Here is a 14,388-nt window from a genome sequence, read left to right as displayed (position 1 = left end):
TCTTCCCAACCCAGGAATTGAACAGGCTCTGCTGCATTGCAGGCGGATTCTTTACCAACTGAGCTACGAGGGAACATATATCCACTCTTTTTTAGATTTCCTTCCCATTTAGGTAACCATAGAACATTGAGTAGAGTTCCCTATGCCATACAGTAGGTTCTCATTAGCTATCTATTTTGTACATAATAGTGCATATATGGGGAGAAGGCAATGGCACCCCACTCCAGTACTCTTGCCTGGAAAATCCCATGGATGGAGGAGCCTGGTGCGCTGCAGTCCATGGGAGTCGGATACGACTGAGCGACTTCACTTTCACTTTTCACTTTCATGCACTGGAGAAGGAAATAGCAACCCACTCCAGTGTTCTTGCCTGGAGAATCCCAGGGATGGGGGAGCCTGGTGGGCTGCCGTCTGTGGGGTCGCACAGAGTTGGACACGACTGATGCGACTTAGCAGCAGCAGCAACAGCAGCAGTGCATATATGTCAATCCCAATCTCTCAACTCATCCCACCCCCACCCCCACTTGGTAATTATGTTTGTTCTGTACATCTGTGACTCTATTTCTGATTTGCAAGCAAATAAGTTCATCTGTATCATTTTTCTAGATTCCACACATAAGCAATATTATGTGATATTTGCTTTTCTCTTTCTTACTTCACTCTGTATGACAGTCTCTAGGCCCATCCGTATCTCTGCAATTGGCACTATTTCATTCCTTTTATTGGCTGAGTGATATTCCATTGTGTATATGTATCAGATTTATTTGAGCAGACACAAATCTCAGTCCAAAGTTAGATGTTCAGGAAATATTTCTTTTTCTGGAATTCATCTTGATTTGTATTTCATTTGCCTGAGATAATCCATCTGGGACTGTCACTAGGTACAGTTAGCTTATATAGTGCCAAACATAGGGGAAGAAGAGTACCTGGCATCTGATACCCAGTGTCTCTGGAGGCACACGATCATCCTGTCTAACTCTTGGCCTCTGGTCCACACTGCCGAGAATTCTCATTTCTGTTTGGGTGGGCAGTTCAGGTCCAATGGCTTCCTTTCCTTCTTCAGTTGTCACCCAGGAGGGAATAAGAATCATTCCACTGCTTTTGTCAATACTACAACTTGAAAATGTCTGTAGGTCAATTTCTGAGTGCAGAACATGTACATATGATGGGATATAACTTCCACAATTGTTGTTACATGGAAAAGGGAGATTATCCAGGTATATCTGATCTAATTATACAAGCCCTTTACAAAGCAGGCATTTTCTCTGGCTTTTGGTGGAAGAAGGAGGCAGAGAATGCAGCCATGAGGAGGACTCACTCACTGTAGGCAGCCTCTAGGAATAGAGAGCGGAGCCTGCTCACAGCCAGCAAAGAAACAAGGACCTCTGAGTTACAACTCCAAGGAAATGGATCCTGTCAACAACATGAATGAACTTGGAAGCAGATTCTTCCCAGAACCTCCAGATAAGAGCCCAGCCTCACCAATATTCTGATTTCAGCCTTGTTTTATATGGCCTGTGAACATTCAGTCCAGCAAAACCCACCCAGACATCTGACCTATAGAACTGTGATAATAAGTGGGCATTGTTTTAAGTCACTGCTTCTGTGGTGATGTGTTACACAGTAAGAAAAGTAACGTAAGGGGATTACATCAAGGTGAGATTACCAGGAGGCACAGAGATTGGAGATTGTGCCACAGGAAGGAGCACAGTCAAGGACAGCAGAGTCTTGCCCAGGTCAGCAGACCCAGCCAGTTAACTCATAAATTCACAGGCAATAATAATAATAATAAATGGTGACCATCTACATTCAAGAGTGATTTGTTATGTAGCTAAAGCCAGTTATTAAATTATTACATCTTGTGAAGTGAGAGAAGTATGGGACAATTAATTACTCGTAAATGAAAATCTCCATCCTAGTTCCAAAGATAGGGAAGAATAGAGAAAGAGCATGTGATGTGAAGTTGAGTTCACTGTTTTATAATAATGAGTGACCACTTATTGAGCAGGTACTAGTACTGTGCAAACAGCTCTATATTCAGTATGTCAGTTAATCCACACAACTCTGAGAGGTAGGTATTTCTAAGACTCAGTGATTCTATTTTATATTTTAATTTTGTGGAATCAAGTAAACTTGATTACAGCCAACCATTCTATTCTCAATGCACTAGCCTATAAAATGGGGTTGATTATACTACTTAATTCACAAGATGATACTACACTGAATGATGTACTGATGCTGAAGTTGAAGCTCCAGTATTCTGGCCACCTGATGCGAAAAGCCAACTCATTGGAAAACACCCTAATGCTAGAAAAGGTTGAGGGAGAGGATAAGGGGGAGAAAGGATGAGATGGTTGGATGACGTCACCAACTCAATGGACATGAGTGTGAGCAAACTCCAGGAGACAGTGAAGGGCAGGGAAGCCTGGTGTGCTGCAGTTACGGGGTTGCAGAGAGTTGGACATGATTTAGCTACTGAACAACAACTCTGTAAGCTTTGGGAACTTCTGTGTAAATATTAGAAATCAGTATCAGTTGTCCGGAATTTAGTTTTCACATGTTATTTACCCCTGAAACTTATCTGTAGTGACTGCATTAAAACCCATATCTATATCCTATATCAACCTGTATATGAACACTTGATTGCTGAGAGTCAGTAACTATTTGCATCATTCAGCCTCCCTCCTGGATCAAGCTATACCAATTAACCATTAAATGGCCATGAGTATAATCAATTTCACAGGTTAACAGTAAGCTTTGGTTTTGGAACTGTGGAAAGGAAGTTAATATTTTTTGACTTCTATGTTTGGGCCTCTGTGTTTCAGGCACCATACCACCTGATTTACTTACACCAGTTGATCATGACCGAATCTGGTCCAATTATGATTTGGACCAGAACATGGGTAGTTTCTAAAGTGTCTCAGGTGAGTCTACTGTGTATCCATGATTGAGAACTACTGACATACAAAACTCCATTAATTCATGTAGAAATTCTAAGATAGGGTTTGTCTCTGTTTTATAGTAAAGAAGCAGATGCCCACAGATATTGAACTTTCCCCAGTTAACACATCTTGTAAATGACACATTTCTCAAGCAGAGGACACAGTCACTCTCACTAAATCAAGGGAGATGCTGAGCGTAAAAGACTGATGTTTCCTACTTAACAGTCGAGACTTTCACTGACTGTATCCTCCAACCCTTTATGGTCACCTCAGTTCTTGATCTCTTCACTAATTTTCTACTTGTGAATAACTGATGTATTTTGGTGGTAATAATACACCAACATCACTTTGTGTTTGTACATACATTTCTCAAGCCTTCTTGTACATTTCCTAGTTCTCCCTGGTGACATGCAGGCAAATCACTGTAAGAGCTCTGGTTTGGGAGCCACACCCACCTGTGTTGGCCTCCTCCATGTACTTATCTCTATGGTCTTGACTAGTCATTTTACTTTTTAAATCTCAGCTTTGTGAGTATAAAATTGTGAAAATAATAAAACCTATACTTTAGAAACATTATATTCAATAAATATCACCTATTATTGTAGCCACCCTAACCAGTAGAAGTAGTGCGTGGCCCACCAGTAAACAGGTGGAAAGCAGTAGGTTAAATTGGACCTTTGGAGTTGACTTCTTTTTCTAACATGCGGGGGTGTTCAGTCACTCAGTCATGCCTGACTCTTTGTGACCTCATGGACTGTAGCCTGCCAGGCTCCTCTGTCCATGGGATTCTCCAGGCAAGAATACTGGAGCAGGTTGCAATTTTCTCCTCCAGAGAATCTTCCCCACCTAGGGATCAAACCCTCCTCTCCTGCATCTCCTGCATTGGCAGGGGGATATCACAAATACCCTAATGTTTAGAGAGAGAATAGAAAGATTAAGAAGTCAAAATCTAGTTAAGGCTGATACTTCCCTTGCTCAGAATATGCTTCCAGAAAGTTATTTATGCATGAAACTCCAGCTTAACCACAGGAAATGTTGTAGAGATCTTCTTCCACTCACAATGGGGTTACCTCCTGATAAACCCACTGAAAGTTGAAAATATGATCATGAGGGGAAAATGCATTTAGTACACCTAATCCATCAAACACTGTAGTTTAGCCTAGCTTACCTTAAACGTGCTCACAATACTTTAGCCTGAAGGTGGACAAATTCGTCTAACAGAAAGCCGGTTCATTACATGAATGTCTCATGTTGTTTAATACTGTACTGAAAGTGAAAAACAGAATGGTTGTATGGGTACAGAAGGGTTCTACGTGTATTGCTTGTTCACCCTCCTGATCAGGTGGCTGACTGGGAGCTGGAGCTGGGTTCGCTCAGCTCAACATCACCAGAGCAGAGAGAGTACCTACTGCATATTGCTGGCCCGGTAAAAGATCAAAATTGGAGGTACGGCATTAGAAGCAATAAGTATTCTACTTATTGCTTTCACACCATCAAAAAGTGGAAAAATCCTAAGGGGAACCTTCCCAAGTCTTCAAAGTCCGCCTGTCCCTGCTCTGTATTTTTCCCACTTTGCCTTAAGTCCTTGCCCTGTGACCCAGTCCCTACCCAACTTCTGCTCTTCCACCTAGGGGAGGAGTTGTGGATTTCATTTTACTGTGGATTGGTCGACAAGAGAGGGTAAATCAAGAGGCTCCACCCATCTCACTGGAGGCTGGGGGTGGGCGCTCCCCATTCCCCTCCCTCTAGGACCTGCAAGGAGGTGGGCTGGCCGCGGAGGGCCCGTCCCCTGTCCCTTTAAGGAGGAGGGACGAGCACAACCGGCGTGGCCCCGACCCCGTCCGCGCTCTCATCCTAGAGCCGCTGCAGCCACAGCTCCGGCCGCCCCTCGCTTGGCAGAGTCCGCTCGGCCCCAGGAAGCAAGTCGCCACCATGGTGAAGATCGTGACCGTTAAGACCAAGGCGTACCAAGACCAGAAGCCGGGCACGAGCGGGCTGCGGAAGCGGGTGAAGGTGTTTCAGAGCAGCGCCAACTATGCCGAGAATTTCATCCAGAGTATCATCTCCACCGTGGAGCCGGCGCAGCGGCAGGAGGCCGCCCTGGTGGTGGGCGGGGACGGCAGGTTCTACATGAAGGAGGCCATCCAGCTCATCGTCCGCATCGCCGCCGCCAACGGGGTAAGGGACGTGCCAGCTCCTCTGTCGCCCCAGTTGCCCGTCCGCCTCCTGCCGCGCGCGCTCCCGCGAGGCCACTTCCGCGCGCGCGGCCGCCGAGTCTCCACCCCCAGCTGCTCGGCGCCCTCTCTTCCTAGCCTGAGGCCCGGCGTGGGTCGCCCCGGGCGGGAGAGTGGCCAAGGGGAGCAGCAGAACTGCTCGTCTGACCGCTCCTCCCATCCCTCGCCCCTCCCAGGGCGGGGAGGCGCGAGGCGGGGAGCAGGGCTTGACCTTGGGAGGCCCGGCCTTCAGCCTCCTGCCCCACCCTTCTCTCTCCTCCTCTCCGCTCTTCCCCTACCCCCGCCGTCGTCCGGGCCTCTGACATTTACATTAACCTTTTCTGCCTGTGAAGATACAGTTACCGAGCCGAGCGCCGTCACCTTAACCCTGAAAGGTTAGAGGCCGCCGCCTTGCTCAGAACCCTCCTTGCATCCCGCTGGGTTGCCTGCTGTTCCCGTCTGGGACTGGCGCTGCCCGCTGGCTGCGAGCCCCAGGCTTTGGGCACCCTCCCCTCTGGTGGTACGGCGCGCCAGGGCTCGCCCCCTATCCCCTAGTTTGCTGGGACAGAGCTTCTGCCCTCTGCCCTGGCGCCGCCTGGTTGCTGGGGCTCAGGCTTTTGAAAAGGCTAGTCTTTGCCCGGTGTTGCTTCTGAATCTGTTCCACCGAGGTTGCTGGAGCTGAATTTTCATTAGAACAGAACCTACCTACTCAAGCTCGCTCATATGTAAGCAGTCGTGGCAGGCCAGGAAGTTAACGCAACACCTTGGGTTCCGTCCGCAAGCAAAGGAACGTTAACCAACTAAGAATGGGCAGGTCCACTAACGTGAGATTTTGAACTAGATTCTTCAGTAAACCTGGTACTTCTGCGAAAATGTGGATTTATAAACCACAACTGAGGCAGATTGTTTCCTCACTCTTATAAAAAAGCTTTCTAACGAGTTTTTTTTTTTAAGTTTCCTTTCTATAATTAACATAAGATTTGGCTATCCTCCCCTCTCCTGGAACTCATTCCCTTTAGTAATATTTTTATTCATTTTAGCAGTATTTTTTTTCTCTTATTAATATATTGAGGGCCATTTTGCCAAGCCCTGTGAAATGCATTTTACTTGTGGTATGGCATCCATCCTCCTCTAGCCCTAGGACGTGGGCTTCCTTGGAGGCTCCGAAAGAATCCGCCTGCCAAGGCAGAAGACAAGGGTTCCATCCCTGGGTGGGGAAGATGCCCTGAAAAAAGGAATGGCTGACCGCTCTTCTTGCTTGGCAAATTCCATGTACAGAGGAGCCTGGGAGTCACAAAGAGTTGGGCAGGACTGAGCAACTAACACACACACACACAGCCCAGTGAGGTAGATGCTATTATGGGCATCTTGAAGATGCCAATGAGAAAACTGAATCTTAGGCCGGTTTAGCGGCTAATGGCAGCGCTTAGAATCCAGTACAGACCTGCTGATTCCAAGAACTTGAACAGTTTCTGGGTATGAAGAGACCCTGGAGTCTGAGGATCTATTTTTTCAGTGGTCTGTCAAATCTAAGCTGGGAACAATGTACATTTGCCTCTCGGGGTCAAGTAATTTATCAGCATCAGAGAGAGATGATTGTCTGGATCTGTTTTCTTTGTGGTCCTGAGTTTTGAGGCAACCTCAAATTCCCTGGAAAGAAGAACGAAGAATGAACAAAAGCTGTATCCTAGAGCAGCTCACATTCATTTCCCTGTCATCACTTGTGTTGAACTTGCATTTCAGTCACTTCTTCAGGAAATATACTGAATCTATATTATGTACAGAGAAATGTGCGGAAGAAAAAGGTGATTCAGCAACAAGGCTTTTTCTTAAGAAACTTACAGCATAGTGGGAATTTAATGGGTCCTATTCGAAAACTGTCCATCTGAGAGTAGTGTGGGATGGAAGGGAAAGAATTAGTTAAGACGAAAAAGTTAAGTTTTTTATTTTAGTATGTATAAAAATGCTCATCAGCCTTTTGCTACTGCCCTATTGCTCCCCCGACCCCTTTTAGTCAATCTTTGTAAAAGTTGTCTACATTCACCATCGCAGATTCCTCCCCTCCCATTCACTCACCATCTCACTGCAGTCTGGCTTCTGTTTCTTTCACCAATTCGCTGACATTGCTCTTGCCAAGCCTACTGAAGACTTTCTGGTTCCTAAATCTATTCAACACTGTTTAGGCCTTGTCTTAGGTGACCTTCCTGTTTAATCTGGCATTGCTGACTTCATACTCTCTTAAAGTTCTTACTCCCTTGTCTTGATCACTCTCTCCTGATTCTACTCACACTTTTTAAGAGTTCCTACATGGACTGCTTGCCCTACCTATATCCTATCCTCTTCTCTGGGTTTCTGGTCTCAACTCACTGCCCTCTGATTTTTTTCTTCCTGTCTTTCCTCACCAGGGATTTAAGTATGTTACTGTTTTTCCTCTGGTGCAATTCAGATAGCGTCTTCAGAAAACTTTCCCCAGCAGCCTCTCTCTGCCACTCTCCCCTCTTAATCTTTCCCCATAGATACTTCTAGAATAGATGAAATTATCTGTTTACATGTGACACTCCTTTGTAACTAGGACAATGCAACTTCCAATGAGTCTTTGTTCTAGTGCCTGAAATTATGAATTATGAAGTGTATGGAAAATATTTCAAGCATAACTTAAAGCCATAGTTTATTGCCAATACAGTTATTATCATTAAACATCTATTATGTGCTTACTTCTCTTATCAGTCCTTGTGCTATAAGTACTTGGGATATAATATATTCCTGACCTCAGGAAATAGTGTAGAAGTGGAAGTGGACAGGAATAAACAGACAAACTAGGCTTCCCTGGTGGCTCAGAGGTAAAGAATCCACTTGCAATGCAGGAGTCCAGGGTTTGATCCCTGAGTTGGGAAGATCCCCTGGAGTAGGATGTGGGAACCCCACTCCAGTATTCTTGCCTGGGAAATCCCATGGACTGAGCAGCCTGGTGGGCTACAGTCCATGGGGTCACAGGAATCGGACAAAACTGAGAGACTAAAACACCACCACAGTGTGTTTGGTGTTGTGAGGGAGTTATGCTGAAGGGGCAAGAACATGGCAGGCTGTACTTGAGAGTGGAAGGTACAGTGAGAAAGTCTTCACAAAGGCGTGGTAGTGGATTTGAGGGTTAAAGGATGAGTTGAAGTTTCTAAGGTGCATTTGTCAGGGGAGCAATTCTAGGCAGAATAAATATCATAGAAGTTGGGGACGGTTCCCTTGGGCAAATTATTCAATTTCTGATCCTTTGCCCGCCTTGTTTGTGAAAACTGGAAATGACAATACGTATCCAGAGAGGCTCTTGTGACGATTAAATGAAGCAACATATTTAAAAGTACCTGGTAGCCCTCTCTCACCTGGAAACTGAATGACACCTGTAGGGAAACCTCAAGATGAGCTCAAGGGCAGGACTTCCTGTGATGAATGTTCTGCTAAAATGGGGACACTAAATTAATCATACCCAATCTGATGCAGATATTAACCTCCACCCACCCACCCCGCCCCGGCCGTAGATCTCAGTTTTGTCTCCTCCCTTGCTCTACACTTAATGACCCCAACCAAACCAGAGGGATGCCTTGTTAGATCCCAATAGGGTACATGTGACAACAGTTTAGCCCAAGTGAGAAAAGAGGGAATTTGGGGTGCCTTCCAAATGCTCAAAACTTTAGCCAGACAGTGTCCTCAACCATTCCCAGTGGGAATCTAGCATTTGGAAGACAGTTCTGGAGTATCCGTGTTTCCTACTGTAACATCACTTGCATCCCAGGAACAGAGGGGACAGTTCCTTGTCTCTTTTCCTGACTGTGTGGCATGGGCCAGGGACATCTGAAAAGTTTGTTGCAGTGAGAAAATAAAGCAATACATGCAGAAGTGCCTTGTAAAATATAAAACATGAGGTGTGTTTTAGTGTGTTTGTTTGCTGTAGAGTGTGAAACAACAAGAGTTGGAGGGTGGGGTTGTCTCTAACCTACGTCCTCAACACACTTTACTCTCTCGCATCTGGTTCCACCTGGAACATTCTTCTCTCCTCTTCAACCTTAGACCTGGGTTTAGTTGACACTTCCTTGCTCCTAATCCCTGAATCAAGTGCACCTCTTTTCTGCTCTCATAGCCTGTTTTGCTCAACCCCATCATAACACTGACTGCATCTTATAGCGGTTGTTGATTCGCTCGTCTGTAACCCACCTGGCTTCCAACACAAACCTTTTTGACTGTAAACCCCAAGTGAATGAAGATGGGCCTTGTCTTGGTTTCTGCTTTATCCCAGGAGACTCTTCAGATTAACCACAAGTTCATCTTGAGCTCCTCACCAGTGTTTGTGATCCTCACACTGATTGGTTTGACCCCCAAATGTCTCCTTACCATGCTGATTAAGCCCATTGGACTCACACATTGTAGTGACCATTTCAACTTACTTTTTAGCAACACAGATGTTTGTAGGCATATTAGAGTTCAGAATAAGAGACTAATATTTATTCAGCATTAAAATCCCTACCTGCAAATCATACCTGGGAGGAAAGTGCTTCATGGGTGTAATCAATCACATTCAACATCAAAAACAAACTCATGTATCAGTTACCAAAATAAGGCATGTAGTAGAATCTATAGGTAGGAAAAATGGATCTCACCTTCCCTGCATGCCATTTTCTCAGATTTAAGTTTGGAAACAGCCAAGTTTAATTCTGGGAAAATTCTTGTAACATATGGATAAGTCTATCAGCCCCGGGGTAGTGGAAATTAGTATTTCCCCAAATTATTCTCAGGTCTTCTTGCAAACTCACATGACTCATTTGTGTTTTAAAAGCTCTGAAAATCCTACTTAACAGTACCCAATCCAGTTTTCCCAAACTTGTAACCAGGATATTATAACTATCCATGAAACTACTTGCTTTGGGATACATTTATTTATGGAAAAGATCAACTGGATGAAATATCAGAAGACCAGTGACCAGGTTCCAACTCTACCATTTCTAACAGGTTGGGCAAGTCAACCAAATCTTTCTGTACCACCACCTACCTATTGCATTTCTTCTTTTCAGAAACACATTGGGTCAGTCATAAAGAGGAAAGAAGAAAGACATTGTTCCCAATATGAAAACATAATGTTCAAAGTGTTTCAGACTCATGGCGAAATCTTCATTGGCTTGATTTGATTGGCAGTCCTCACTGTGTTTACTCAGGGCTTCTTCCACCCTTTCTACCTTGTGTCTCAGGGATTCATGTGAGTGGTGAGTGGGAGAAGCATTGGGAATGGGGATTTCCAACAGTTGAAGTTATAAAAACAACAAACCCCCAAAGCAAAGGCACCCCCTTTTCACCCTTTCCAAACAAGCCCCTAGGGTTAGCCCTCAGTGGTCTATTCCCTTTGAGGATGCCAGATAAGATAAGTCTTCTCAAAATTCTCCCAGCTAAAAATGAAAATAAGCCCTCAATTACTTGGCACACTCAGTAGTCATTTTTAAAAGGTGATTTCCAACTTTGAGCACAGCTCCAAGGGCCACAGAATGACTAGGTATGTCTGCATCAAGTTCAGGGAAATTTAAGGAAGAATGAATAGACCATTGCAATTTACCTGTTTAACTTTCTTAGAGGTGTAGCCCACTCAGATCATTCCTCTGCAAGCTCTTCTAAAGTCTAAAAGGGCCCAAAATATGTCACTGTGGCATAAAAGCTATTTTGAACTGAAGCCATTTGCGAATAGACATTTTTCTGAACTCCTTTGTCTGCATAAAAGCAGAGTCTTCTCAACTGTCATAAATCCCCTCCATGGGAGAGGATTTCTGGAAACCAGGGAAAATTGACTCAGCACCACACCTAAACAGACATTATCACAAATGTCTGTTTGTGATATCACATTATCACAAAATTATAATATTGCTTCCCCATTGTTTTAAAACCCCAGTTATCTTTTTGAAAAGTCATTTGTTTTCCCAACACTGATAACCACAGTGAAAGTGCTCATCTAGATAGAATTTTGAAGCCTAAAATATTAGCTTTTCTCTTCTATGCTTTGTCCCTCCCTTGATTTCTCCAGTGCTGATGGTCACTTTAAGACAGGAAAAGCTAGGTTGGATAAGAAGTCAGTGTCCTTAATGGGTTATCTGCTGGTAGGCTAGCTCCCACCATCTGGCAGAGAATCCCAGGAAAGATTTGAGGCCACAGCCTTTTCTGCTTCATCTCCTGCTTCATGGATAGCTGTTTTAGCTTGGGTACACAAATGGTCTTCATCTCAGCTCTGCAGTGCACAAATTACTAGGCTTGGGCAACATGGTATACAAGCCACAGCCAAAGAAAACTTCCCTTGGCAGAATCATAATCTCCATTTCTGCTTGCAGACTGGCTAGTTTTTGTCTGAGCTTCTCTCTGTATTGTGGCAAGAAGCAGCCAACAAACATTCCTCTTCTGAACTCCTAACCATCTGCCTAGAGCTACACCTTTGGTTGGCCCATGGTCTGTCTTCCAAGATAGCAGTGATAAAACTTTTTGCCATGGCCATAAAAATTAAGCTAATGCTGCATATTTAGATTCTGTTTTGGTATAGAGCACCAAATTTTACATTAGTTAAAACGTAGGTTTTGGCTGCTATAGCAGAGTTCGAAAATAAGTTACTTAAATAAAATAAAGGTTTGTAGTAATAGAACCCTTTGTAACAGACTGGGTGTGGGGAGTCCAGGGCGGGTGTGGTGGCCCCATTGTGTCAGAAGGTGCATGCTTCTTCTCTCCTGTTGATCAGCCTCCCCTAGTGAGTTGCCCTTATCTGTATAGTCCAACATGGTTGCCCACCACCCTATGGTCATTTTAACTAACAGGAAGGGGAGAAAAGTGAAGGAAGGCACACCTTTCTCAGAGACTGCATGTAATCAATTTCGTTCCTGTCCCATTGGCTGAAACTTAGGCTAAGGCCTCCTCTAGCTGCAAGGGATGCTGGGAAATACAGGCATACCTCATTCTGTTGCACTTTGCTTTATTGTGCTTCTCAGATACTAAATTTTTTGCAAATTGAAGATTTTTGGCAATCCTGCAATGACTTTTTTCCCATAACATTTGCTCATGTCATGTCTCTGTGTCAAATTTTGGTAATTCTTGCAATATTTCAGGATTTTTTTAATCATTATTGTATTTGTTACATGATCAATGATTTTTGAAGTTACTATTGCAAAAAGATGATAACTTGCTGAAGGCTCAGATGATGATTAGCATTTTTTTAACCAATAAAGTACTTTGAAATTAAAGTATATACGTTTTTTTAGACATGATACTAATGAACACTGAATAGACCACGGAATAATGTAAATATCATTTTTATACACTGAGAAACCAAAAAATTTATATGACTTGCTTTTCTGCAGTATTCACTTTATTGCAGTGGTTTGGAATTGAACCTGTACTATCTCTGACGTATCAACGCTATGCTGAGTGCTATGTGTTAGACTAAATATTGGGGGTGTCAGTCTAAATGAAAGGGAGAATTGATATTAGAGAACACCCCACATTATCCTAAACATGCTTTCCAAATTTAGTGAAAACCACTCAGTCATTTTCAAGTGATAGAGTTACAGAGAGAACACAGAGACTTAATTTTATATTGGTAACTAGATTATTTGAAAAGACTTTGACTATCATTTATTCTGACAACAGGCCTAGAAAGGAACGTAGGCACAAATTATTCCCATTATGGAGGACTTTTTAAATAAAGCAACTTTATTGAGATATAATTCACACACCACACAATTTATCCATTTAAAGTATATGACTCAGTGTTTTTTTTAGTCCATTTATAGCATTATGCAGCCATCACCACAATCTAATTTTAAAACATTTCCATCACCTTGATAGAAGCCCTGGGCATTAGTAATCAATCCCTCTTGCTCCCCTACCCCTTCATCACAAGCAACCACTACTGTACCTTGTTCTGGATGTGTACTGGGTTATTCAGTCATGTTGGACGCTTTGCAGTCCTGTGGACCATAGCCCCCAGGCTCCTCTGTCCCTGGGGTTTCCCAGGCAAGAATACTGGAATAGGTTGTCATTTCCTACTCCAAGGGGTCTTCCCAGCCCAGGGATTGAACCTGCATCTCTTCCGTCTACTGCATTGGGAGGTGGATTCTTTACTACTGTGCCACCAGGGAAGCCTGTACTGTACCTGAGGCCTCTATAAATGTGTATAGGTGGATTTTACACAGACTGAATATTCAGTTTTGGTTGCCACACGGAAGTTATATTTGGCAGGTAAAGCCCTGGGAACGCGAGAAACAAAGGCCAAGGGTCCACATCAAGAATAGGAGTTAGTGTCCTGTGCTTCTGTGCACACTGTCTGAGCGTTATTGATACACAAAGGTCCGCATTCTCAGGGGGCCTCCAGTTGCAGGAAGAAGACTGACACAAAAACAGACGATCACCATTACATTTTATAAGAGCTGATACTTAAAGGGATCGCTGTGGACAGCGGGCAGGGACGCCTGCCCCAGCTTGGGGTGGGGAGTGAGTGTAGGAGGGGATAGTGTGTTCAGTGAAGACTTTCTGCAGGAGGTGAGCCCACTTTTCTCAGCAGACTCCTTGTCCAAAGCCAACCAGGCTGTCAAAAAAAAGAAGTGTCTCCAGAACAGCTTCTTCATTTTCGAGTGTAAGCAGTCAGATTTCTTTTCCTTTTTTTTTACAAATGTATTTGAACTTATATATCCAAATTAGTATTGTTCCCTGCCAAATCACCACTCTGGGAACCGTACACTTATTCCAGTGATGCGTCTAGTGCTGAAAGCATTTTGAAACTCCTCTATGGGAGTTATTTTTCAGCCAGTCGGTTTATGGGTCACCTAGGGAAACCAGTCACATTATTTTATAGTCATGCCTCATTTTTCACCTAAAACGATATAACAAGATTTGATCACCCACTTTATTCATTAGACGTGGCTCCAACCAATTTTCATCTCTTTCCAAAGTTCACATCTATTCTCAAAGGATGAAATTTGTCATGACTGAAGACTTTCAAAGAAAAGTGCCACTGACTATAAAGACAGTTGCTAAAAAAGAGTTCCAGAAATGTTAGTGCAGCGTCAACATTGTTTGAATACATGCGCTGCTTCCCAGGGTGCTTGTCTTGAAGGAGAAAATATTAATTTAGATGAAAATACTCTCATGTAACTGTTGAAAATGAGTTACATTTTGTACTGTTCAAGCACACTGCCCTGAAAAGAATTTAGAAGACAGGTCATGAT

At 43.7% G+C, this 14,388-nt stretch overlaps 1 protein-coding gene across 1 annotated transcript in view; it reads left to right on the top strand.

The window, feature by feature from the left end:
* Positions 1 to 4,700: 4,700 nt before the first annotated feature.
* PGM1 (phosphoglucomutase 1) overlaps positions 4,701 to 14,388 on the top strand; it is a 68,120-nt gene continuing 58,432 nt past the window's right edge. The window contains exon 1 of the mRNA XM_052636948.1: positions 4,701 to 5,120. Within this exon, the coding sequence (XP_052492908.1) occupies positions 4,875 to 5,120 (246 nt within the window). The 5' untranslated portion in view covers positions 4,701 to 4,874. The remainder of the gene's footprint in view (positions 5,121 to 14,388) is intronic.

The sequence above is a fragment of the Budorcas taxicolor genome, chromosome 3 (genome assembly GCF_023091745.1).
Source record: "Budorcas taxicolor isolate Tak-1 chromosome 3, Takin1.1, whole genome shotgun sequence".
Classification (NCBI taxonomy): domain Eukaryota; kingdom Metazoa; phylum Chordata; class Mammalia; order Artiodactyla; family Bovidae; genus Budorcas; species Budorcas taxicolor.
The sequence above is the reverse complement of the archived record's forward strand: the minus strand, read 5'-3'. Positions and strand labels throughout refer to the sequence as shown.